At 38.5% G+C, this 26,609-nt stretch overlaps 1 protein-coding gene and 1 pseudogene across 4 annotated transcripts in view; both read right to left on the bottom strand.

Moving 5' to 3' along the window:
* Window positions 1–25,460, bottom strand: part of KIF2A (kinesin family member 2A) — a 66,548-nt gene extending 41,088 nt beyond the window's left edge. For all 4 annotated transcript variants that reach the window (XM_054578395.1, XM_054578397.1, XM_054578396.1 and 1 more), the window contains exon 1: window positions 25,144–25,460. In XM_054578395.1, coding sequence (XP_054434370.1) covers window positions 25,144–25,207 — 64 coding nt within the window. In that variant the 5' untranslated portion in view covers window positions 25,208–25,460. The remainder of the gene's footprint in view (window positions 1–25,143) is intronic.
* LOC129074699 (40S ribosomal protein SA-like) lies at window positions 8,270–20,984 on the bottom strand (annotated as a pseudogene).
* Window positions 25,461–26,609: the final 1,149 nt, after the last annotated feature.

The raw sequence follows: 26,609 nt of genomic DNA, 5'->3' as shown, positions 1-26,609 counted from the left end.
CCTATTATATGTTTCCTAGTTCACAGCTGAATTCACAGCAGCTGTGAGGCTAAGGAATGCCAGCAACCAAGTAGGCTGGCATAAACCTTGTCTAGAATATAAAGTATAATTTGGTTGCAAATGCAGAGAGCCAAAATAAAACATATGAGAATAACAAAAAAATCATTACAAGTATTTAAAAGTCTGAATTTTAAAATGCTAATACATGTATTTTATTAAAACGATTCAGTGGTAGAACATTAGGAAAACATGAAAAAGCAACAATTCTTTTCAGACCCACGATGTTTTATAAAAGGTTGCTGCTATTTTTGGCATACCTAGAGCTCCAAATCTATGCTTTTTAATTTCTTATTACTCAATAGTTGAGGTACACATAAGCATACATGTGACAAGTCTTCCCCAAAGTAAACATTTTATCAGTTCCTCTGGAGCTGTTTCTTTGAAATTTTCTCTTCATACTCCTAATGTAGTAAACTTTAATAAAAATTTCAAACCTAAATCATGTCTGAAAAACAGAACTACAACAATTAGTAAAAATAGAACTTGAATTCTAAAATTGTTTAATGGTGATTTCCAAACCCTTTAAAGTTGTTAAAATCTGTTTTTGTAAATTTAAAAAGATGAGAAAAAATTAATGCCGTATAAATACCATTGCCTAAAAAATGCTATTTGCCAGTTCAACTCCAGGTCAGGGCACATGCCTGCATTGCAGGCCAGGTACCCCCCCATAGGGGGCATGCAAGAGGCAGCCCACTAACGTTTCTCTCACACCTTGATGCTTCTCTCCCTGCCTTCCTCTCTCTCTAAAAATAAATATATAAAATAAAAATTAAAAAGTGATCCTAAATTTTTTAAAATAACAAATCATTAAGTAAAATAAAATACTATTTAAAATTAGTAAATAACTAAAAAATCTACGAAGTCACTGGTCATTCATGTATATATAGCCATGTAATGAAACCAATACAAAAACCCAGTTTATATGCTAACAAATTAAAATATATAGTTCTCAAGTATATCTATTCTTGAAGAAATCTCTAGTAACTTCATTTTTCAATCATAATACCACTGCATAATTTGAAAGGCTCTTTTTTATTAACCTTTAAAAACAGTAATAAAATCACTTCCTCCTTTTGTATCTTCACAAGCAGGAACTAAGGAAAAGCAAGCATCAACGTCCATTCTCAGAAGAACAAAGATATAAATATTACTCTGAATTATAAAATAACACACTCAGAATAAGTGCTTGGCAGAACAATGTTATTTCCAGAGAGTGAATAAAATGCATATGCTACTCCAAGTAATTGGTAAACAGGCATCTGAAAGAAGCATTTTCTTCCAAATTAGTTCCTACCAGAAGAGAGTCTTGATTAATTACCTTCTTTTTAATTTTAATTTTTTTCAATTACAGTTGACATCCAATATTATCTTAGTCTCAGCTGTACAGCACCATGGTTAGTCATTTATGTAACTTACAAAGTGATCCCTCTGGTAAGTAGCACCTACCTGACACCATACATAGTTTGATAAATTATCTAAAAACACACCTCAAAACTTTTGGGACATCATGTGATTAAAATCTCTCTTAAATAGGTTTCTCATTTTTCTTAAATTTTGAATAAAATACTGATTCTAGCAAAATAAATCAGTTGTATAGTTAGCCATAAGGACCAAGTATCAGTGTAAAATGCAAATTCAAAAATTTGAGTGCACATTTCTAAGTAGTCATAGCAAAACATGTTAATGTTAATTAGCTTTTGTTGTCTAAGGAGGTTTGTTTTAAAACTGTCTTTTAAAACAGATATGATTCTTTTCTTCAACTTATTGAAAGGATTCTAAAAGGATGTTCCTTCAGAAACATGAAAATCATCTGATGGAAAAAGTTAGGAAAATGGAAATTTCCAAAATGCTGCTTTAAAATAGACTAATTGACAATCAAAAAACACTCCTAAAAAAACATTATTTAGAAAAATGAAAACCATTCTTAACTACACATACTATCCATACATTATTTCTTGTCTCGACAACTACCTCAAAGCAGTTTATAATTTATAATTTGTATTTTCTCAAACAGAGAATGTCAATCTGTTCCTAGATGCCACTGACCAGGAAATGAGGACAGAAAAGAATTTGATCTTTGTTGGAGATCATTACAGAAGATCCAGCAGAAGTCAAACTCCCAAACTCTGTCTCATATCCAGGTTTGGTTAGGTAATCTAAGCAGTGATGAAAAGAATCCTTAATGAGGTCTATGTAGCTGTCACACCTTCTTCAGTAACTTTGGGGTAACAAGAAGCCATTAGAGAAGGACATAAATAATGCCTCAGCTGACACTGGTAACAGTGCTGTTGCTGTTTAGTAAGCCCCTGGGGAATGCAACTTTGCCAAACATAGAGACCTTTTGTTTTGGTTTATCACATTTAAGATGTTACTGTTTGTAACTAAATTTAAAAAGTTCTAACATTTCCCTTCTTAGGCTTCAAAGACAAAGCTGGAATTGTGTCACAAGAAGAGAAAAATGAATATGAGACAGCTAAAGATTTTCATGAAGAAAATACAATTTAAAAATGGGACAAACTTTATTCATATAGCAAACTACTAATTTTCAAATTCTTACCTCCTCTGTCCATTGTTTTGAAATGGATCTAAAAAATTAATATTGTTCAGTTTCTCTGGGGTAACAGGGAAACTGGATCTTTTTAGGGTTTTGGTTATGAGTGCATCACACTGCACACTAACAATCTGGTAAAATTATCATTCAGAAGGAAGGACCCACTGTGCAGCTTTTAAGAAAATTTCCAACCCAAATTTGCCCTAAGGTACTAAGAAAAATGTCAGAAAGGGGCCATAATACCATTAAAAAGTATTAAATCACTAGTTTCCTGATTATTATTCTGCATATTTGGGGTTGGGGAAAGGGAGGATTAACAACTATTTAAAACCACTAGTGAAAAAGAACATAAAAACTGAATTTCTAAAATCCTCAATTATAGGATTAGGATTCCAGCTGAAACAGTGAAAAATGGGGGGGGGGGGGAAGCATTAAAAAACTTCATAAAGTTATTTTTTTTAACTGAAGTTTGTTAACTAAATCTCAACACATTTTAATTAAAAAGCCATTCTTCATATTCACATTCCCCTTGGTAACAGAATATCTGAAGCATATCCTTATTCATTAGTTGAGAAAGAAAATATTTCCTATCTAGAACACCAGAGTTTTACAAGTGATGTTAAACTAACTCTTCGCTGATAGTCCAAAGTTTTTTAGTATATGTGTTGCCAAAGCAAACACTAGTCCAAAGTTTTGAGAACTGCTTTTCACAGATGTTCTGCTTGGATATATTATGCAATACTGGCTATCTAATTCCTCCCTGGCTTAAATTCTTATTTATTCAAAAGGGAATTCCAAACCAATCAATCTGCGCTATTCTGTGACCGCTCCATAGCTGCATGTAGATATCATCTTCTCTTATGCTTAAATCCATCCTAACAAGAGACAGGGTTTTTTTTAAATGTTCTTCAACAGTTTTTCAACAGACGTATCCCAGGCAATGTAGATATGTGTGTGCGTGTGCGTGTGTGTATTTGTGTGTGTGGATGTGTGTGTGTGTGGATGTGTGTAGATATAGATATTTAAACATAATTTAAACATAACTCAGAAAGCTGCAGACATGGTAATGAGGATACCGAACAGAGTGGTAACATCAGAATCTTTCAAAAGAAAGAAAGAAAAAAAAGACCTCTCATTGACAAAGAGACTAAGCAATCTGAATATTCTGAGATAAATCTTACCATATAACACTTTAGAAGAAAAACTTGCGCTTGTCTACAGAAACAGCAGCATTTTCCAACATTAAAAGAAAAAATCCCTAGTGTTGAAAAGCTAAACTGTCTACCTTTCCTGTCTTGTAGGATAATGGGACAGAGTTTCCCTGGAAATCTTACAGAATGTTATAAACACATCACAAGTGGTTTTCAAAAACACATATTCTAAAAAAATATTTTGTTACCAGAAAAGGAATACAAGAAATGACTAAGCCAAACCCATGATATCTGTTCCTAAACAAGAAGAAAACTGCTACAGACATAGATGAAATCTTCACCAAAAATGCTAAATCTTGGTCATAGTAGCACAATGTTGAACTAGTCATCACTGAAAATAGTTTAATTTAAAAGTCACACTCTTGCCCTGGCTGGTGTGGCTCAGTGGACTGAGCACTAGACTGAGCACTAGACTGCGAAGCAAAGGGTCGCCGGTTCGATTCCCAGTCAGGACACATGCCTGGGTTGCAGGCCAGGCCCCCTGTAGGGGGCACAGGAGAGGCAACTACACAATGTTTCCTCTCCTCTTTCTCCCTCTCTCTAAAAATAAGTAAAATCTTTTTAAAAAATTAAAAAATACAAGTCACATTCTTCAGCACCACACAAAAATGTGTCTCTTTGTACAGTACTGTGATGCCATGGTCTTGAAAAGCTGTCCACATTCAGAACGTTTACTCATAGCTCTTCTGCTGTGGACTGAATTGTGCCCGCCCCCCGTTTCATATGTTGAAGTCCTAAACCCCAATATCATGGTGTTCAGGAAGTAATTAGGCTTGGATGAGATCATGAGGGTAGGGCCCTAAGGATGGGACTTGTGGCTTTTTAAGGGGAAGAGGGAGATCTTGTCTCCATCATGAGGAAACAATGAGAAAATAGCCTCCTGCAAAACAGAAAGAAGGCTCTCACCAGGAACCCTATCAGCTAGCACCCTCATCTTTGCTGGACTTTGCAGCCTCCAGAACAGTAAGAAATAAATGTCCATTGTTTAAACCACCCAGTCTATGGTATTTTTGGTACCAAGCCCAGGCACAGCAATACATCCTCTATCAAATGGTAAAGGCCATGATCAGGCAATTGAAATACAAAGATGAGTAGGGTACATTCCCTGCCCTGTACCAAAATCTAAAATCCTGGTTGCAATGTTACTACTTCCCCCAGGAATTTGTCATCACAATCTCTGCTCACTCTACTTATGGAAGCCTATGATGGTAGTGACTCTGAGCCAGAGAAATTTCTACTGTCAATGCCTGGCAAAGAAAGGAAAGAAGAAAGGAAAGAAAGGAAAGGAAAGCAAGCAAGCAAGCAAGCAAGCAAGAAAGAAAGAAAGAAAGAAAGAAAGAAAGAAAGAAAGAAAGAAAGAAAGAAAGAGAGAGAAAGAGAGAAAGAAAGAAAGAGAGAAAGAAAGAAGGAAAGACATGATAGATAATCATGTCGTTAAGCCCCTCTACCACTAGGGTGAAGTATGGAATAGCAAATTCAATGTTGCTAGAGCAAAAGGTATACAAATAAAAGTAAAGCCATAGAAACACATTATGGATAGGCTAAAGTCAGATTATCAGTTTGATTTTATACATTTAAGTTTGAGCTATCCCCTAGACATGTAGTAGGTCTGTATGTATGTGCATGTATATGTGTGTGCGTGCGTGTGTGCATGGTAATATCTGATACAGTAAGGACAGTCCAGGTTGAAGTTAACAGCTTAAGAACTGTCAGCATGTAAAACATGCCTTCTCAACAGAGGACAAAATCTGCTTCCTTGGAATGGGAAAGCTTAGAGGATACAATGGTTTGTGGCCAACCAAAGGATCATAGCACATAAACAAATACACAGTATATGTGATATTAAAATTTCATGGATCCATTGATAGACAAATGGATAAAGAAAATACACACATGCAATGGAATATTACTCAGCAATAAAAAAGAATGAAACCTTGTCATTTGCGACAGCATGGATGGACCTAGAGGGCATCATGCTAAGTGAAATAAATCAGATAAAAAAAGAAAAAAATTATGATTTCAGTTACAAGTGGAATCTGAAAAAACAAAATAAATGAATAAACAAAACAGACCCACAGATATAGAGAACAAGCTGAAAAGGAATAGGGCTGGGGGGTTGGAAAATAAATAATAAAATTTCATAAATAAATAATAAAATTGAGAGGGTATGATTAGGGAAAAAAATGTCTAAAATGACTCTTTGAGGGGGATCAATAATGAAACAGGGTTTGAAAAACTAGATGTAGATAATATATAAGGCAATGAAAATAAATGTCATCACCAAGAGAATGAAGGTAGAAGACCTTGCTTACAATGTACAGAGAGAGATCAGGGAGATAATGAGTTACCAGAACATTTCAAGAAGATGCCAGAGAAAACAAAGAAAATCAGGAAAGTAGAGTACTAGAAGCCAAATAAGAAAGTTATTTCAAGAAAGAATAAATCAACCCTGTCAAATGCTGTTAACAAATCAAGTAAATTAAGAGCAATGCCTAAAAGAGAACATGGAATCAAGTTTTGTTTGGTTTTTTTTTTAAGCTGAAAGAAATAAAACATTCCAGTATGTTGATGGAAATGATTCAGTGATGAAGAAAATATTGATGATGCAGCACAAAAAGAGAACAAATGAAGTGATGACTTTGGGAAGGTGGTGGGGTACAAAATCTAGTGTACTTGTGGAGAAAATCAGCCTAAAATAGGAATAGAAAGAGTTTATCCATGGCAAAGTACAGCAGGCAGAGTTACAGGTGCAGATGTTGGTACTTGGGTAGATACAGAAGATTTGTGTAAGTTATTTTTTTTTATTGCTTTTTACTTCTCAGTGATAAAATGACAAGCAAGGTCATCTGCTGAGAGTGAGGGTAAGCAAATAAACATAAAGAATTTTATGATAACAGTCAGCCAGGAAAGAGTGAATGGGCTACAGGGTATGGCTGCTATTCAAGGAAAGTAGCTGTGAATTTAAATTGTGATCATCACTTTTTAGGCTTTTGGCTAAGATCAAGTGTAAACTGTAGTCAGTCAGCATAATTATAATTCTCTTGCCACCCCAATAAATTTTAAACAATCAAGAAAGAGCAAGGAGGTTTATAATATATAAAAGGAGTGATTTTGATCAAGATAGGAGCAAGGTAGTATAGAAAGTATACATATAAGCCAGAGTTTATAAGGAAGGGAGTGAAGACATGAGGGGAAGTAAGGAAAAATAAAAAGTAGTAGCATTAGGCCCTGACTGGGTAGGTCACTTGGTTGGAGCGTTATTCCAATATGCCAAGGATGTAGGTTCAATCCCCGGTTAGCACATACAAGAATCAACCAGTGAAGGCATAAGTAACTAGAGCAACAAAGATCGGTGTCTCTCTCGCTCTACCCCTCTCTTCCTATCTCTCTCTAAAATCAATCAATAATTTTTTTTAAAGTAGTGGGATTATAAATCCTGGTAGGTTCAAAAGATCAGCAGAGTTAGGATACAAGAAGAAATATGCTAGACAGAGTGGTGACTGAAAAATGAGATGCTCTCAACTGAGACTATGGAGACACTCCATGGAGATGTCAGGATATCGTGGGCCAAGGGCAAGATCAGTGAAAAAAAGGAAGGAAAGAAGTTCAAAGTTCTGAAAGGCCAGGGGACAGGAAGGATTATCTACATATGAATACTGCAATTACCAAGAAAAATGATAGGAATAGAGTCGGAGAGAATAACAGTGAGTTAGGAGGTCTTTATATATTTTGTGTAATAACCCCTTACTAGATGTATGATTTGCAGATACTTTCTCTCATTTGGTAGGTTGCCTTTTCACTTTGTTGATTGTTTCCTTTGCTGTGCAAAGCTTTTTAATTTGATGAAGCCCCACTTAATATATTTTTGTTTTTGTTGCCTATGCAGAATGAATTTTATGTGAATTGTACTTCAATTTTAAAAAGTCCAGGTCACAGTAACTAGAGAGAACACAGGGAAATAGAAAAAACAAATGACAGAACTCTGGGAAACACCATTTAAGAGGTACACAAGGAACAAGAATTTAGATTAAGAATAGTCCAAGAAGCAGGAACTCAAAAAGCTAGGTACAATCTAGTCCAAAGAAACAATTTTTAAAAGTAGGAGGACACAGACAAAAAGTACTGTAATTGACAAACAAAAAAAAGAAAATGTTCACCCTTACTAGTAATAATGCCAATTTAAATAACAATGCACTATTTCTGTCTATTAATTTTACTGAGATATAATTCAAATAACATACAATTTATCCATTTAAAGAATACAATTTAATGGTTTTTAATATACTCACAGATACTTGCAACCATCACCGAAGATACTTTTATATTTTATTCACCTCAAAAAGATATTCCATAACCTTTATTTATATATATTGTTCAATTTTTAGAAATTGTTTATTTTCTGTCAACCTTATACCCAGTCTTCTAAGAGCTTGTTGAAGAAGAGAGCTTAAGACCATTCAGTGGTTGTTCCACCCCACTGAGTGGCCTGACGAGTGGAAGCTGAGAGCCCGTCTTCAGTGGCAGGCTGAGTACTCCAGCCTTTAGTAGGAAAACTGCTCAACAGGCACAGAGGGCACCTGCACACCTTCAGACCAGTGAGCGACCTCAGGCTGAGCAGCAATGAACCTGTGAGCTGGAGCAGTCTATTCACCCCAAAATTCCTCCTTGGTCACAGCCTTTTCAGCAGCAGCCTCTTATTCCTTTTTGATCTCTCCAGGATCTCTATAGCAGCAGAGATCAGGCAAGACCTCCCATGGGTGTTCACAGGAGATGGTGCCACACATGCCCAGTACCTCCCAGGCTAGCCTCACCACATCAGACCCACTGAGTGAGCCCCCTTGTTGTTGCAAGAGATGGCAATGTCCACATAGCACAGAGGGGAGTGTGTGTTACTTGGAGCAATGGCAGGCAGGTTATCATTAAGATGCCTCTGTGAGAGGCTGGTGGTCAGCCCCAGGATCAGTAATCACCAGACTACCGAGATTTGGTTAGTGAAGGTTCCAGGAGTGAAGTGGTCGGCAACAGAAGTAGCTCTGGTGGCAGCAGCAAACTTCAGCACAGCTCGCTGGCCAGTATTCCTGGACAATATGACACTGACATCAGTAGGGTTTTCAAGGGCAACAATGGCATGAGCTCCTAGCAGAAGCTTCTCCCAGGTTCTCTTCAGATTAATGATGTAGGTACCATCACCTTTCCTTTTGTAGATCCGCTGTTCCATTTCAAAGTCAAGGTTGGTGCCACCTAAGTGAGTTCCTGCTGCAAGGAATTTGAGGATATACTCCTTCATTTGCAGGACATCCTCCTCCTGCATTTGAAGGTCATCAAGGGCTCCGGAAACTGTGAAAGTTTCCTTTTAAGTTACATGGGAAAGAAGAGCAATGCCCAATGCTGAATGAGCCCCTCTCGGGGTAGCACGGATAGGTGATATCCTCTATCCTTCAACTATCACTCCCGGATACGTGCCAACAACCCTCCATTCCCATTGTAAGCAATCACTAATCTACTTTCTGTCTCTAGATTTACCTATTCTTGACACTTCACACAAATGGAATGATGTAACACGATCTTTTGCCACTGGCTACTTTCACTAAACATTTTTCCATGCTGTAATATTCCTTTATATGAATAAACCATAATTTGTTTATTCATCAGTTGATAGTAAGTAGGTTGGTGCCACCTTTTGGCTATTATGAAAAATGCCAAGAACATTTGCGTACATGTTATCATAAGGACAAATGTTTTTGTTTCTCTCAGACATAGTCCTAGGACACAGCATTGTTCTTTTAAGACTTGATTTTCTTGGAGCATTACTGAGTAGAAGGTAAAGAGATTTTTCATAAACCCTTTTGCTCCCACACATACATAGCCTCACCTATTATCAACACCCCCTATCAGAGTAGTACACTGATCACAGCTAATGAACCTACACTCAAAAAGCCCATGACAGTTCATTCTTAGTGTTGTACATTCTACAGGTCTGTCAAAAGTATAATGGCATGTGCCCTGGCTGGTGTGGCTCAGTGGACTGAGTGCTGGCCTGAGAACCAAAGGGTCACTGGTTCAATTCCCAGTGCAGAGCACATGCCTGGGTTGCAGGCCTGGTCCCCAGTAGGGAGTGCACAAGATGCAACCACACGTTGATGTTTCCCTCTCTTTCTCCCTCCCTTCCCGTCTATAGTAAATAAATAAATAAAATCTTTAAAAAAAAGAAGTATAACAACATGTGTCTGCCATTATAGTACCATAAATAGTATTTTCACAGTCCTAAAAGTCCTTTGTGCTCTACCTATTCATCCCTCTCCCCATTCCCACCACGTGAAAAGGTTTTTAAAACCCTGAATTGTTAAAGATGTGGGGACATGGGTAATAATATATTCATTGCTGGTGCTAAGTTCAATATTCATTCAGTCAATAGTCAATGAATGTTTCCTCTGTGCCAGGTACCATACTAAAAGCTAGGTTTATAGTAGAAAACCAGACATGATTTGTGCCTTCACCAGAAAACAAAACAAAAAACACCACAGAAATAAATGTATACAGATGGTCCCAACTTAAGATGGTCTGATGATATTTTGACTTTACAATAGTGTGAAAGCGATACACATTCAATATAAACTGTACTTCAAATTTTAAATGTTGATGTGTTCCTGGTCTAGCAATGTGAAGCACAATACTTTCATGAGGCTAGGCAGCAGCAGTAAGCCAGAGCTTTCAGTCAGCCATACAGTCACCTGGGTAAACAATTAATAGTCTACAGTATACTGTGTTGCCAGCATTTTTGGGATACTGTGTTTTGCCAGCATGTCATTATGTATACAACACACCCATCTGTGTCTTCTGCTTCTGCAGAAAAGAAAAAGGCAATTACAGATGGCTTTTGACTTTCAATGGGGTTACATTCCAATAAGAGTTCTAAGCACATTTAAGGTAAGATAGGCTAAGCTATGATGTTCAGTACGTCAGGTGTATTAAATATATTTTCAAGAAGAAAGTTTTAGGTGAAGGGCACAGTTTTGGCAAAAGTTCTTAAGTGGGAAAGTCACTAAAAAAAAGGCCAGTGGGGTTAAACACTAGGAACAAGGGGTTAAGTGTGTGAGATGAGACAGGTAAGAACCCAATCATATAGCGTTAAAAGGTCACGTTAAGAATTATCTGTTCCATGTCCTCCAAAATCCTGACATACTGATAATCTTCCCTTGTTCTTTATTTTCACTCTCTTCTCATTCCTCTAGCTTTTCCCCTTCAACTACAAATATGCTGATTTGATTTCTTTTCATTAAGCAAACAAATTAATTGGGTGGCACAGCTGTGCATCTTATACTTCCTCTATAAAAACGAAAGCTTCATGGGGACACAGATTTTTGGTCGTTTCCATCCCCCAATGCTGTATCCTCAATACCTAGTACATTGTCTAAAGTACTCAATACCTGTTGGTTGAATGAACACATAAACAATACAAGTACTCTCATCTAACCACCCTTCCAATAAAAGGCCGCTGTTTTGAATAATCTCCTGGAATTAAGGAAAATAAAGAACAGTTAAAGAACAGAAGTAATTAGCTTTAAGAGATTAAGTTTATCAACTCTGGCCTCCATAACAATGCAATCTACCTCAGTGAGTTAACCAACTACAAACAGATAGAAATATAGGGAAGTAATTCATTAGCATAATTTATTTAACTGTGTTCAGAGTTTGAAAAATCCCAGCCCGTTACTGGGGCTGTTCAAATTTATTAAGTAAAAAAGAAATACAATGTTTATTTTTCAAAAGTTTTAAATTAAAAAATCACTTTCTTCTCAATCAGATATAACACATAGCATCTTGTTTTTCTTTATTGGCTATCAAAACTAAAACTTAAAAGGTTTTCATTCATTATGTGTCTGGACCTCATAACCGTTTTGTAAGTTAAGCATGTTACCATTTATGTGTCATTTAACTTCAGGAAAAAAAACACTCTACCAGCACAGTATGAACTCCATAATCCAAGCTGGCAAATCCCAAAAAAGTATGCTGCATACTATGCAAACAAGGATATGAGAAAACAGGCACTTCTACAGATACAAAAGTAACACATTATCTATAGAAGCAAATTGGCAAAATCTATCAAAATTAAAAATACTTACAGGACTTTAATCCTACATGTATGTATGTATGTATGTATGTATCTTACATACATGGACATGTAAGAAATGACAAAAGTTTAAGACTCTTCAATACAGTATTCACTAGATAGTAGCTACAGATGGAGCACAATCTAAGTTGTAATATATTTAATCACTAATAAAATGCAGCTATAAGAAAGAATGAGGCTGTTACTTATGCACTGAAAGGTTCTTTAAGTTAGTTATTATTAAATGAAAAAAATTAAAAAACACCTGTGTACAATACACCACCTATAAGGAAAAGGTATGTGTTTACACATACATATAAATACATATATACAAACATACATTTGCTTGAAAATGCAAAACAAACACCTCTGCACAAAATATACAAGAATCTGGTAATAAAGAAACCTCTTAGGAAAAGAACCAGGTGGCTGAGGGGCTGGGACAGAATAGAAACTCCAATATATATCCTTTTGGAACTTTATTATTAAGCATGGGACTGCACTGGTATTCAAAACAGGCAATTAAATTTAAAAAACAAAGTTGAGGGGATTGACTATGGGAGCAGGGGGTGGGCTGGAGGATGCAGAGCAAAGGCAGAAAAACTGGGACAACCATAATAGAACAATAAAATATTCAATTAAAAAAGTGTACATTAAAAACAATAACACATACTTTGTCATGCCATACTCTTGATGACCAGAGGATGAACACAAATTAATTTTTTTTAAGACTGTCAAAATTTGAATAGACAGAGTAGTGAAAGAACAGCCCAGAGAGTTCACTTAATCAGCTAGAAGTTTATTTAAGCATATAGATAATTAAGTATGTAGAGGTCCTGTGCGAGGCACGGGGGAAACAATGGAACCTGAGTGTAACCAGAAATAATCAAACAGATAATATAATCCTGTAAGTGTTTTGACAGAGTAAACAGGAGATTCAAAGAACACAGAGCAGAGGAACCATCCTAGTCTAGGAATCCAGTAGGACGGACTGTTTAACAGAGGCAAAAAGGAGCAACAGTAGTTAGCTAGGTTAGGGAGAAGCAGTGTTCTGGAGTACCTCAAATAAATGGCAAGAAATGAGACTGGAGAGGGAGGTCAGATTGTTTAGTGTCTAGCCCACACAAGTGTCCCACCTGTGGCCTGCAGGCCACATGCAGCTCAAGATGCCTATGAATGCAGCCCAACATAAAATCATAAATTACTTACAACATTATGAGATTTTTTTTTTTGATTACGTGTTGCAACATATTTAATGTGTGGCCGAAGACAACTCTTTTTCTTCCAGTGTGACCCAGAGACACCAAAAGGTTGGACACCCCTGGTAAAGTAAGCTATGTTAGAGTTGGGCTTTATCCAAAGGAAGTAATCAAAAAAATTTAAGCAATTGATCAAAGAGTCAAATTTATATGTCTGAAAATTTATTCCGAAGAGTAATCTACTGAAGGTGGAGAGATCTATTAGGAATTTGCAACAGTACAGGCAAGACGTAATGCTAGCCTGGTCAAAGTTACAGTGGAGGGATAGAAAAGTGTATGGATTGAAGAAGTACTTCACAGTTGAATTAAGAGTAACTGATTATAGGATATGAGGTTAAGAGAGAACAAGGAGTAAAGGAAGCCCTGAGTTTCTTATTTGGGCAGCAGGGTGAAAATGATGATAGACACCGAAAAAGGAGATTTGAAGTAGTAGGTGATAGGCTGGTTCAATACCGGACATGCTAACTTTGACATATGTATGTGATACCCAAGTGGAAATAATCAATAATCCATTAGATATACAAAGAGTACATGTATGCAGCCAGACTGGGCTGAAGAGAAGCATTTAGTTCAGCCAGAGAGAGAATACTGTACGAGAAGTTCTTCAGGGTTAGGATGAAGCCCTGAAGAACATCAACATTTAAAGAACAGAGAGAAAGAAGCCCCTGCGAAGATGAAGAAGGAAAGGTCTGAAGGTAAGAGGAAAATAAAAGTTTTATTTACTTTTAGTTAAGAAATGGCTGTTAATGAAACTCCAAAGACCATGTAAGGTTAAAAGTATTGTATGACTCAATGAAACTACACCCACAGGCCTTATGAAGAAGATACACATACACCCAGTCATGTTGTTTGTAGTCAGCTCTGAATATCAACTATAATTGGGGAAAATAGTAAAAATGCAACCCATACATTATTCCAAGAACAATTTAATAGAAGAGTTTTGCAAAAATAAAGATCACTCAATCTAGAAAGGCCACCAAATTCATCAATTATGCCAGGACTCCTAGTAAGTTGCTAATAATCTGTTATATTTTCCCGACAATATAGCTGCTCATCTAATAAGGAGCATTCTTTCTCTTGATAGCACAAGTACTTGCCTAAACTTTTTAAAAGTCTTATAAGTAAGGAAAAGATGAGAATTTCGTTTTCAAACTAAATATAGCACCCTGGTGGGTGAGGCTCAGTTGGTTTGGCATCGCCCCGCAAAGGTCACAGGTTCGATTCCTGGTTCGGTCATATGCCTAAGTTGCGGGTTCAGCACAAGAGGCAATGGATTGATGTTTCTCTCTTGCATGAATGTTTCTCCCCCTCTCTTTCTCCATCCCCTTCACAAATACATAAATATTTTTAATAAATAAATACATAATATAGAGCCACAGAGCACTTGTATTGAGTGCAACAACTATTTAATATCATGTTGTAACTGACATAGTAGCCTTTTCTACAAAAAAAAAAAAAAAAATCATACATTTTATTCCTTCAAAGGCATGAGATGAAGGGACAAGTAATGGTCATGCAGCAAATGATAGCTGGATTAATAAAAACACTTGAAAGCAATCTATACCACAGAAAGAAAAATGAAAGCATAATTAATATACTTGACTTACAATGCCTGGAATATCCATATTACACAAAGAATTCTAAACGAATTAGAGCTTAAAGAACTTTAGAGGCAGACAATCTATGTCCTAGTATTGGGTTGGCCATAAAGTCCTTATGGCTTTTCCATAAAATAAAAGACATATTTTTCATTTTCACCAATAACTTTATTGATTTGGATATTTTGAGTATGTTGGCCATCTCCCACTATTGGCTTCTAGTGGGTAGAGGCCAGGGTTGCTGCTAAACATCTTCCAATGCATAAGACATCCCCACAGCAAATAATTATATGGCCAATATGTCAATAGTACCAAGAAACTTTACAAACCACTATTGACACATTTGATCAGTCACAGCACCTTCTCCATACACTGCACAAACCATTTTTTCTGTTTCAATTGAGTTTTTACCTTTCTTGAAATAATAAAGCATAATACACCAAAAGTGTTGCCTATTTCCTTCTGTCTTCAATATTAAAATGGCTGCACAAAAATTCACCAATTTTGATACATTTTTAAAAATGCATGTTGATATGACAGCTGTCACAATACAATCTAACAAAATTGTTTTGAATGAAGTTAAAAACAACTAAGTACTACTGGAGCCATCATACGGAAAAAAATGTAATGGACTTTTTTGGCCAACCCAACATATTTTCTACTTTAGGTATGACCTTGGACAAGTCAATTTCCTCCCTGTAAAAACATAAGCAAGTCTGACCAACAGAAATATTTCACCAATGAGCTCTCTGTAGTTAAATTCTAAGGCTCACAAATCACAGCCTCTAACTTGTTCTCATTTCCTAAAAATCATATAGGTAAATCACTTTATCCATTTCTCTGTAGTAGTCCATAGTTATCTACAGGTTAAATTTAAACTTTAAAAAAAAAAAGTTTAATGCTGCTTTACATTCCCAACATAATTAGATTTCACGTGTACATCTTCTGGCAGTAATTCCCTACAATTTAACTGAAACAGATAAACTCTTGTTTAAATTCAACCCTGGCTGATCTCAAGCTTCTAGACAAACTGCTTGTACATTTGTCTTTGAACTATAAATTCAGATGTCCATGGGCCAAAGTAAAGAAATGGGGTTAATGTTGCTAAGCATATCTGAATCCTCTCACTGCTCTACAGCTCATTTTAAAAATTTTGTCAGCAAACCCTAAATTTCTCATGTTAACAATAAACATAACAAACCTGAAAAACAAAAATTACCTTAACTGCAACTCTATGTGGTTGATCCTTATTCTTAAAATATAAAGTCTTGTTATTGGTCCATTATTTCAAGAGTAGCTTTGACTTCTAATAACCTAAAGTTTGCATACCCGCTCCCCACGGCCGGCCTTGTATTTATTTTTTGGATAAGTTTTAGGTTCACATCAAAACTGGGTCAATGGTACAGAGATTTCCCATTTATCTCCTGGTCCCACATAGCCAAGCCTCCCATAGTATCAACATCCCACGCTGGGTACACTTGTTACAATTAACAAAGCCACACTGGGACATCATTAATACCCAAAGTCCCTAGTTTACATTAGGGTTAGCTCTCGACGTTGTATCCTTTTGGGTTTTGAAAAATGTATAACAGGTATCCACCATTATAATATCATACAGAGTAATTTTACTGCCTTTAAAATCCACTGTGCTCTACTATACCTCACTTACCTCCTTTTAAACCTTAAATTGCAAATAGCACTTAAGAGATTTTAAATGCTGAAATGACAGCCAGAATCTTTAGGATGAAAAGGGAAGGCAAAAGGCAGGGCAGAAAAAAAAAAAAAGGAAAACAGGCCAAAAATAAGAGCAAAGGAAATAAATGAGAACAGCTGCATTTCAGGAATCAAAACACTCCATCCCTAAAAGAGCTAAAGCCAGGTCCTTTAAGTACTCTGTTTTTCCTTCCCATTCCCTTCCAGGAGTTCTGAGAGGGTCTTGGCTAATACACTGTAACTGAGTCTTCTTAAGCAGGCAAAGCAAGTAACTATAGTTTTAAGTAAATTCCTCATCTACACATAAGCATTTACCGGTAGTGGCCTACATCTTAAGCTCACTTAATTTTAAGATATTAGTGGCAAAAACTAGGAACAGTCTGAGTCAAATGATCTTAGATATTACATTGCACACAGGCTCTACAGCCTTCTACACTGTATTCATGACCAGGATTAGCCTGAGTAAATGGAACTGAAGAGACTACAGTCAGACTCTCCAAATATTAAGTCCATTCCTTTCAATACATCTGTCCCTTACTTAGCATAAGTGATATATCATCATTTAACATCAATTCTTTTTCCATTGTTCTGTATCTCATCTGTTCCTTAATCATTGCTCACCCTCCTAGACTGATGCAATCTTATCCTTGCTAGCTCTCATTTTCAGTACTACGCTCCCTCTAATCTATCACTAGCCCTAGCTAACTCCTATTACTGCTTTTAGGAGATTAAGTGCTACAGTAGTTTCCAAGTGTCCTAGAAATTAATTCCAAGATGCCTTACCTTACCTTTGTTTCCAAGCCTTTCACAAGGTGCCCTAGATTACCCCTCCTTCCTTTATTTTCCTTATCTATCACTCTCCCCGTTTTAAATGCCCTTTACCTGACAAGCCCTTCACTTCCATCTCAGGGACCTCCCAACAAGTTGTGCCACATGCATGAAATGCCTTCTTCCCTTCATGGGAATTTATTGATCATCATCCTCCCACCATTTAAACTTTATTCTCCAAGAAGTCCTGTCAGATCACTGAAAGGATTCCCTACTTTGTCCAAAATAATGGATCACAACCTTGGGTGTACACTGGAATCATCAGTGTATGAGGCATTTAAAAAAAAAAATACTGATGTTCGGGCTCCATGTTAGACCAATTAAAAGAATCTCTATGTAAAGGACCCAGATACTGGTGGTATTAGGTGTGTGGTGGCGGGGGAAGGGGGGTGGCATTATTTATGCCGGGGGTTTTTTCAAAGCCCTACAGGTGATTCTACTGAGCAGCCAGGCTTATGACCCCTACTAACCCTACCCAGTCTAGAAACATAACGCCCAACTACATTTTTTCAGTATGTTCTCTGAGTCTGTTCAGTATGGATAAATATATCCATATCCCACACACCTAAAATATACTTACCACATAACCTTGATTAATGCATATAGTTTAAATATCTGAAACCGGTCTCTATGAGGCTTAAACACTATACAGTAGTTATATACTCTGAGCATATGTTTCCTCTTCTGTAAAATGGAGGCAATTATCATCTCCCTTACAGAGCTGTCATAAAAGTCAAACAAGACACTGGATATTATACATTCAGCAAAGCAACTGGCTTATCAGGGCACATATGATAAAAGCCTTCAGGTATCAAGCATAACACCTGGATTCACTTCTTTTTTTACACTTTTAAAAATATATAGTCTTTTATAAAATTGATTTTTAGAGAGAGGAAGGAGCAGGGGAAGGAAGGGGGGGAGACAGAGAGAGAGAGAAAGAATAACATCGATTTGTCATTCCACCTATTGATGCATTCATTGGCTGATTCTTGTATGTGTCCTGACCAGAGATCAAACCCACAGCCTTGGTGTGTCAGAACGATGCTCTAACCAACTGAACTGCCTGGCCACAGCAGATTCACTTTTTAAGAAAAAAAACAAAATTCAAGTGGCAGCCTGGAAGATACAAGTTATCTAGATAAGGCTGAGTAGATAGCTGCTGGCCAAGAGTTATAATCAAAAGGGTCACTGTTTGCGCCATGTAGACACTCAGGAAATTTTACCATAAGTATGTCCCATTTTGATCCTGTCTTTCCTCTAAAAAATTTTATATAGGTGAAATCTGGTTAAAATTCACACCAAAACCAATGAAACCTTGAGAAAAAGTCTTTAAAAGATAGAGCCCAGTGAGCTGCCTGGTACATATAGTCCCTTGGCCACCCTGTGTGGGGAGTTGTTCCCAAGTTACACAGAAGAACCAGCAGTTGGCTGAATCTGTTTTCCTTCTCTGCTTCCTTGGCCCCTGTGTTTACAAGCACCCTAACCCAGGATATCTAGAGAGACACCTGCTGCAAAGGCCTGGTCTATCAGAAACTTAGAACTGAATAAACCTAGTCCTTTAAATATCAAAACCAAGATAAAATGTTATAGAGTTAAAATTCAAATGGGTAGTACACAATAGAGAGTAGGTCAGTAATTACAAATAAGGCCAATTTCAATGGACTGACAGGGGCTACCAGAACTGTTGTTATTGTGCTATGAAAAATGCTCAGGTTGAATGAGTTCACCAGGAAAGCACACCATGAGAAATAATGGATATTGGTATAGGGAGGAAGTGAAAGGGAGAACATGTATGGCATGTATTTTCAATCCAGAAGATTCAGGACTTCACAACTAAAGAGCCTAATCGAAAAAAGGTAAATGGTAATGTTGTACACAAAGAATGGCATACTTCTATCAGTATGAATCAGTCATTTATTTAGTTGTTTTTGAGCGCAGGAATTGTGTGTGCCTTGTTCTTTTTTGTATCTCCAACACCTAACAGAATGTCTGATATATAACAGGCTGTTAACAATTAGAAAACAGAAATATGAGATCCCATTATTTGTGATACAGTATAATCATTTAAGATCGATTTACCAAAATACCCTCACACTCCAGTAAAGGCCCCTCTGACTGCAAGCTTGATTGTAGTGGGTAGTGGGAAAAACAAGTAGTACCAAAAATGAGGAAGCCCTAGGCAAAGACTGGTTTTAGGAGCATGACTTTTAAAAGGGACTTCTCCATCCTAAATTTATCATCAGGAGACAGCAATAAAAGTTAAATGAAACTTTAAGTAAGCAACAATGAAACAATACTCCATTTCATTCTGCTTAAATTTTCACTAGACAAATCCCAATGACCATGAACTTGAATTTATTTAGCTCTCAATATTAAGTATATAGCCCAGCATGCACAATGTGGAATCAAGTACTTAAATGTTTAATATGGCGAGGTTCTAATGTCTATTTTCACTTAGGCACTACAATACCACTAGTATTACTTAAAAAAAAAAAAAAGAGTTGGTGTGTGATGCAAGGGCAACCTAACCTATACTTGCTCCACAACTGGACCAAAAGAGTAAAGATTAGTTTTATCTAGGGCTTAAAAATTACATCTATTTTTAAGGTCAGAACTACGATCTCAAAACTAACACCTTTAAAGACGACGTCAGGTTACAGGACAGCGGGTGTTGAAAGCAAGGGGGGGGGTGCTAAATCCAAAAATTAAGCTTTGCAAAAGATTCATGTAATTTCAATGACAAGTATATTTGTGACTAGAAAGAATGGGACCAGATGATCTCTCAAAGAATACTGATTTTATACACTCATGCCTCCTTCCCTAGTTGAACAGACACAGGTTTAACTAGCTCTTTGCTATTTTTCTCCAGTTTTTAAAAAGTTATGACACATAAAACAAGTTGACACATAGCCTTTCCCCAGAGTTCCAGAATTTGTGTCATGAGAGTAAGCTGACTAGGCAAAGAATATAGATTCCTAGCTTTAGGTTGGAATTCTGGAAGCAACTAGTGGCTGACTATTAAAGAGGACTTTAAAGGCTTACTTTGCTGAATCTTAATCCTTATAGTCAGAATTCAATTTGATCTCACCAATTTGGCAATTTTGTTTTTATCTTCACCCAAGGACAAGCTTAGAGAGATGGGAAGGGAGGGAGAGAGAGAAGGAAAGAAAACACGGATCCATTGATTGGTTGCCTCTCGTGCACGCCCTACCAGGGACCAAACTTGCAACCGAGCCAGTTGCTCTAACTGGGAATCAACCGCTACTTTTCCATAAGGGACAATGCTCCAACCAACTGAGCCACACTGGCCTGGGCAATTTGGCAAATTTTAAGCAATGTCATCAATTGTAGGTTTTCTGAGACTCTTTGGTGGCAGTAAATAGTAAGAATTTTATTACAGGGTCTTTCATATCTCAAAAACAAAAATATGCATAGTATACAACTTCAAACCATCAACAGCAAACATCTGCCAGCACTTAAAGAGAGAGCTAGGAGAGAAACAACTTAGTCTTTGGTCCAGGCTATGCTCTTTGTTAACTATGTCATCATGGCAAACAATCCAACCTCAGGTTCACATGTATAATGATAAATCTACCAACTTCCTATCCTGCTTACCTCATATAGTTTCTGATAGGATCCAATTAGATAACCCATTCGGAAAACCTTGAAAGCCTAACAAATACATATATGGAACTATTATCATGCTAGTCATGTAAAAGGAAATTATTAATCCACAAATCCTCCCATTCTACCCACTCCATCATCAATAACATAACTGTACCTAAAAAACAACTATTAAATATACTGCTTAATGGTTTATTTTCATTATCTAAATTCATAAAAACCTATTTGCAAAAAGTCTATATGATGATAGTAAAGATGAACTAGCAGAAGAATAGATGTGGCAAAGTAGGTAGAGAATTAGGTCATTTAAAATAAACTTTTCTAAAGATCGTCTGTCCTATATGCCAACATCCCCAATGTGTCCTTTGTAATCTTCAATTGTTTCTGGATTTCAGATGCTTAATTAATGCATTCTGTTCACCAATGTTTAATTAAGAAACAAGAATATTTTCCTCCCACAGGACTGAGTTTTGTGACCTTCTAACCATACCACACCATACCACTTTTTATCAGATCATTCTAATTAGCCTCTATAAAACGGCTCTCTAGTGGCTTTCCTATGAATGAGAAGCAATTTCCTACATCTTGATTGGGCTGTAGAAAGCTGTACAATATGGTTCCCAAGTAACAGAGAATTCTCTCTTTACTGTCACAATTCTTGATAGATAATCGGTTTCTATGCTATATAAGACAAACTGTATGAATCTTGGACAAGCCACTTACGGTTACTTGGGACTGAGTTTCCATATTTATAAAAATGAGAACTAGATTAATTCCAAGGATCTTTCTGTTTGAAACAATCTATGATTCTCTTCAGATCATATACTGATATGGTAACTAAGAGACCCCAAGAATAACCCCATCTTAACTCAGCTTCGAAATATTCAAAACATTTCTCACCCCTATCCTAGTCCCCGAAGGGTAGTTATAGCTACTGTAGAACATTTTTAGAATGTTTTAACAGAGCAGTTTAAAATTTCCCAAGACTATCCTGCCATACAACAGTAGTACTATGTTAATAGTTCAGTTTTTAGAGTCACTGGATTCTAAAAAGGAAGTGAATCAGAAAGATAATAGGAAGGCACATAAAAGAAACTACAATGGAAAAAATGCAATAAAAATTAAATCAGTAAAACAAAAGAAAGAAAATAAAATATACATGAGTGTCCATTTTCAGAAACCAGTCTCATTTCACACCCTGTTATCTCCTGCAGCTGGGAACAATCTCAGTAGTCCAAGCCTAACCTCTGTCATTTTTAACCTTAAACGCCAGCAGTCAGATTCACCTTAGCAGACCACTCAATTTCAGTCAACTCTGGAGATTTTGAACCAAAAGGTCTGTATAGGATGTGAGAGGCCAGAGGCCAGAGGTGGCAACAAAGGACTCTGAGCACCAACTGAGGGTTGCACTTCCTGGTAAGAGTTCATCTGAATGGTTAGTTAAAATAATGTTTGAAAACCCAAAATCCAGTAATAAATGATTTACTCAAAAACGACATACAAAGCACTCTGCTAGGCACACGGGGGATACACAGGTGAATTCAGGGAATTTAAGAGTCTATTAGTATTTTAATCTTGTGATACACTGGTTGAAGTGTGCGTCGGTACCCTGCCATCTTTTATCGCATTCTCCACTCCACCCCTTCTCTAGTGCAGTTTAAAATATAATATTAAGAGAAATAAACTCAAATATTAACACTTCAGGAAATACACTGTGTCATGAGTGAAACAATGACTTAGGAATTCAGAGGCTAACTGGTCATCTGGTTTTAGTAATGAGTGAAGGTTTATTGGGATTAGTTTTTAGCAGAGTCTTGAAAGACAGGAATAAATCCATCTCAGTTTACCTGTTTGCCCTTGGAATATGTTTTATTAATAAAGAGCATCCCAGGTAGGAGAAGCATGCTCTAAAACAAGGACAAGGATCACCATTAGCAAGCGATCAAGTCACCAGTTAATAGCAGCCTGGAGCAGCCCTTTACTCCTGTGATTTCCATTGTCTCAGGTAATCACACAATCACATTAATGTTCACCCAACTACAAAGTTATTTTTGTTACAATAACCACTAGTGTTTTGCCCAATATAGATCTGCTATAAAAGAAGGAGAAAACAAAACAACTTCTTTAAAGTGAAAAGGGAAAGCTTAAGGGGAGTCTCCCAGACATCAATTTCCACTGTTACACACTACCATCCAATGCAAATAATCATTCTCTTCAAGTTCTCTACTTATCTTCTACCTTTCATCAAACACCCTCATGCATCTGAGGTGCATAAACATATATGTACGTGACCACTGGTTAGAATAATACACACTGCGGAATACTACACATTGTAAAGACTTCCATTATTTCTCATGGGCAAACTGCTTTGAACACTGATTTTAGGTTACTAGCAATTATGTAAGAACACAAAGCTCCTACTGCCTGGGTTTCTGGTATAGGTAGAAGGTGAAGGCTGAAAGAGTATTAAAAGCCTCTTATCCTAGAACCCTGAAAGAACCAAAACTGTTTCAACTCCAATACACTTAAATAAAAAGGTGTTTGTCCAGAAAAAAAATATACAAGCCATCCAAACGTCATGATATTGTTCCCCTTTTTTTTTTTTGATAGATTTTAAACATCTATAATCATAGTTAAAGGCTTGGAATGTAAAAAACTTACACATTTTATTTCACTCCAAAATTTTAAATTATATGCAAATCTTACTTTTGCTAGTCTACAGTGAACCTGCATTCACCTAAGAAATGACACTAACGATACTGTTTAAATAAAGTAATTTGAAGAGAATAATAGAAAGAAACCCCAACCCAAGTAAAGGTGACACCTCTTTCTCACAAGTGTTATTGGTAACTTCAAAACCTCTCAGTAGTATAATTTATCTTTCCCCATACAGGATATTGATGCTTCCAGTTGTTAGTACAAATTATCTCAAATATAATGAAGGGAAAAAATCATTAACTATATGGATCTTCCAATATACCACATAGATAAGGTGAAAAATCAATCTAGTTTCACATAACTTGGTCAAACTTGCTAGCAACCAAGATGGTGTAGATGTGGTAGCAACACTGCTACTGACGAGGACAGAGGATAATAAGCAGTAAATTAAAGGTATAGGTATAACAGAGATAAAGTCGAGAACACCGCACACCTCTAATTCATTCTCTCCATGCGTCTTCTCCTTTACAATACAAATCATTTCCCAGCCTGGCTAGCATCTCACTTCACACCCAAAGCTAGTGACATAAAACATTTTCCCCTTAGGAACCTATGAGAAGATACATAATCCTACAGCTTCTTTTCTTTTTCCCCTCTAACTAGGCAGGGACCTGCACCTCGCCTTGCACTTTTCTGTTACCTCTCCTGCGGGTGTGAAAATATCAACCTCCAGTCGCCCACCCCATCCTCTCAGTGGTGCCTGGCATTGACGAGGCTCATCTCCTCTCCTTCCCTTGCAGTCTCATCACCTTTGAGAAGCTCATCGAATACTTCCTTCACCTGCTCCCCCACCCTTATTCATGGCCGAGGCGAGACAATCTCCGCATCCTTCTTCCAAGGAAGGGACTAATGAAAAAGAAGGCATGTTCGAGAAACCAAAGCCGAAGAACCTTGACAACCACACAGCAGTTTAAAACCAACGGGGTTGGCCTTCTCCCTCCACTACGGCCTCTTAGCAGTAAGGTTCTCTAAATACTGAAATCACTGGTCTCCCCGCTCTTCCCAGCCCCCACTCTTCAGAGATGAGGCCGGAAAATGAAAAGAACCGGGTGAAACGCGATGGTAGGTCATCCCTCACCAAGCCCGCTACCCTTGTCCCCGCTTCCCCGGACTAGAGTCCCTGGGGAGGATGGAGATCGCGGAAGAAGCGAGGGGCCCCCGGCCCGGGACCCTGCACCGCTCCCGCCCGACACCCCGAAAGACTCGGACCATGACACCCGGGCCTTCCTCGCTGGCTTTCCCTCGGCCCAGCCCCCGCAGGGCCCCTCCCCGCCCCCTGCACTGCAGCGGCACCCGAAGTGGACCCCAGGCCGGCCTCACTAGCACACGAGCCACACACAAAAGCGCCGCGGCCGCCGCCTTCCCGCCCCCACAGCCCGGTGGAGCAATCAATGAGACTGCCAGCGCCCGCGTCCCCACGATGCACATCCGAATGCAGGACCCGGCAGGCAGGGGCGGCGGCGCGGCTCACCATCGCTCCGCTTGATCTCCACGTAAATCCCGATCTGGATCTTGCCGAAGTTGGCCGTTGCCATCACCTCATCTGGAGCAGCGGCGGCGGGTCGAGGGAGGGGGACTGGAGGGCGGAAAAGGCGGGGAGGGGGCGGGGTAGGTGAGGGAGGGGGAGCGGTTGCCCGCGGCCGCGCTGGCCCGGGCGACAGCGTGAACGCGAGCCGGGGCCGCGAGGAGCAGCGGCGGGCAGGCAAGCCGAGGTCCGGGGCCTGCAAGCGGGAGGCAAGACGCACACGCCTGGGCTTCGGGGTGAAGCTAGGGCCGAGGCAGTCAGCCTGCGCCGGGGAGAGTGGGAGGGTCCACAACGCCCGCCGGGAGCCGACGCTAGGGAGGCGGGGCGCCGCGCGCATGCGCAGAGTGCGCCTCTCGCGTCTCTTCCTCTTCGGCTTGCCTTTCCCGGCTGCCTCGAGGCGGCCCCGCCCAACTCCGCAGCGGGGCGGGCGGGCGGCCGCCGCGGCTCGCCCGGCTAAAGGAGCTGAGCGCGCGCGGCCCGTCCCCTAACGAGTCGGCGTCGAGTTTGATTTTAGCGCGCGGTCCGGAAGAGGCGGCAGCCCTCGCGCCGGTGCCTTCCGACCTGTCCTCTGGCTTCCCTGTGCTGGCGCTTTTGCGGGAATGGACTCTGGGCCTTGCGGTTTCAGGGCTCTCCAAGTGGAACACGGGTTAAGGGGCCAAACATAGACAGTAAGGCCTCAGTGTTTTACCTGAGAGTGTCATCTCTTTTGCCACTTAGAGGTGGCTAACCCAAGTAGCCGAGCCAAGGTTTCCCATCCAGTTATGGAAGAAGAGCAGAAACACCTTTGAGGTGTCATGCACCCTAAGTCAGAATGAAGATGTTTCTTCATAGCCTTGTCTTTTACTGGTGGCCATTTAGAAAAAAAGCCCTGTGGTGGCGTGGCCTCGACAGTTCCATTTATGATGCACCTGTTGATGATGTCCTGCCTCTGCTGTAGGATTTAAGACTTTATTTGCCCGGGTCCATAAAGCCAATAATTATGATTCAAGGATAGAGAGCAGACAAGTAAGGCTGACACTAAGGTATGTGCCTTTTCTTCAGAGTGACTTGACTAGTTTGACCACGTCTGCATGTGGGAGAGCAGGACTCCCCAGCAGGGAGGCCATGTGGACAGGGACCATGGAAACTGTTTACAGCGCCTTGTGAAAACCTCCAAACTGTGACTTTTGCTTCCAGGATTGCGACTTAATATGAGGAAACACTTTTCAGGCTCTACTTTCTCTAGCCATTGTTAATATCTCTGTAATAATAACTAAAAAATACAGTTTTAAAATTGGAAACTGGATAATGTGTGTTAAGGGCATATGTGCACATAGACATGCACATGCCTCCAGTTTTCAGCCTCGTATAAGTAATGAAGTAGACTTTGGGAAAAACAGTTGAAAGACCAGACCTCCATCTGTAATTTAAAC

This window comes from Pteronotus mesoamericanus, unplaced genomic scaffold (genome assembly GCF_021234165.1).
Source record: "Pteronotus mesoamericanus isolate MK-2021 breed Mesoamerican mustached bat unplaced genomic scaffold, CSHL_Meso_final contig_50, whole genome shotgun sequence".
Lineage (NCBI taxonomy): Eukaryota > Metazoa > Chordata > Mammalia > Chiroptera > Mormoopidae > Pteronotus > Pteronotus mesoamericanus.
This window is presented reverse-complemented; position numbering and strand designations above follow the sequence as displayed.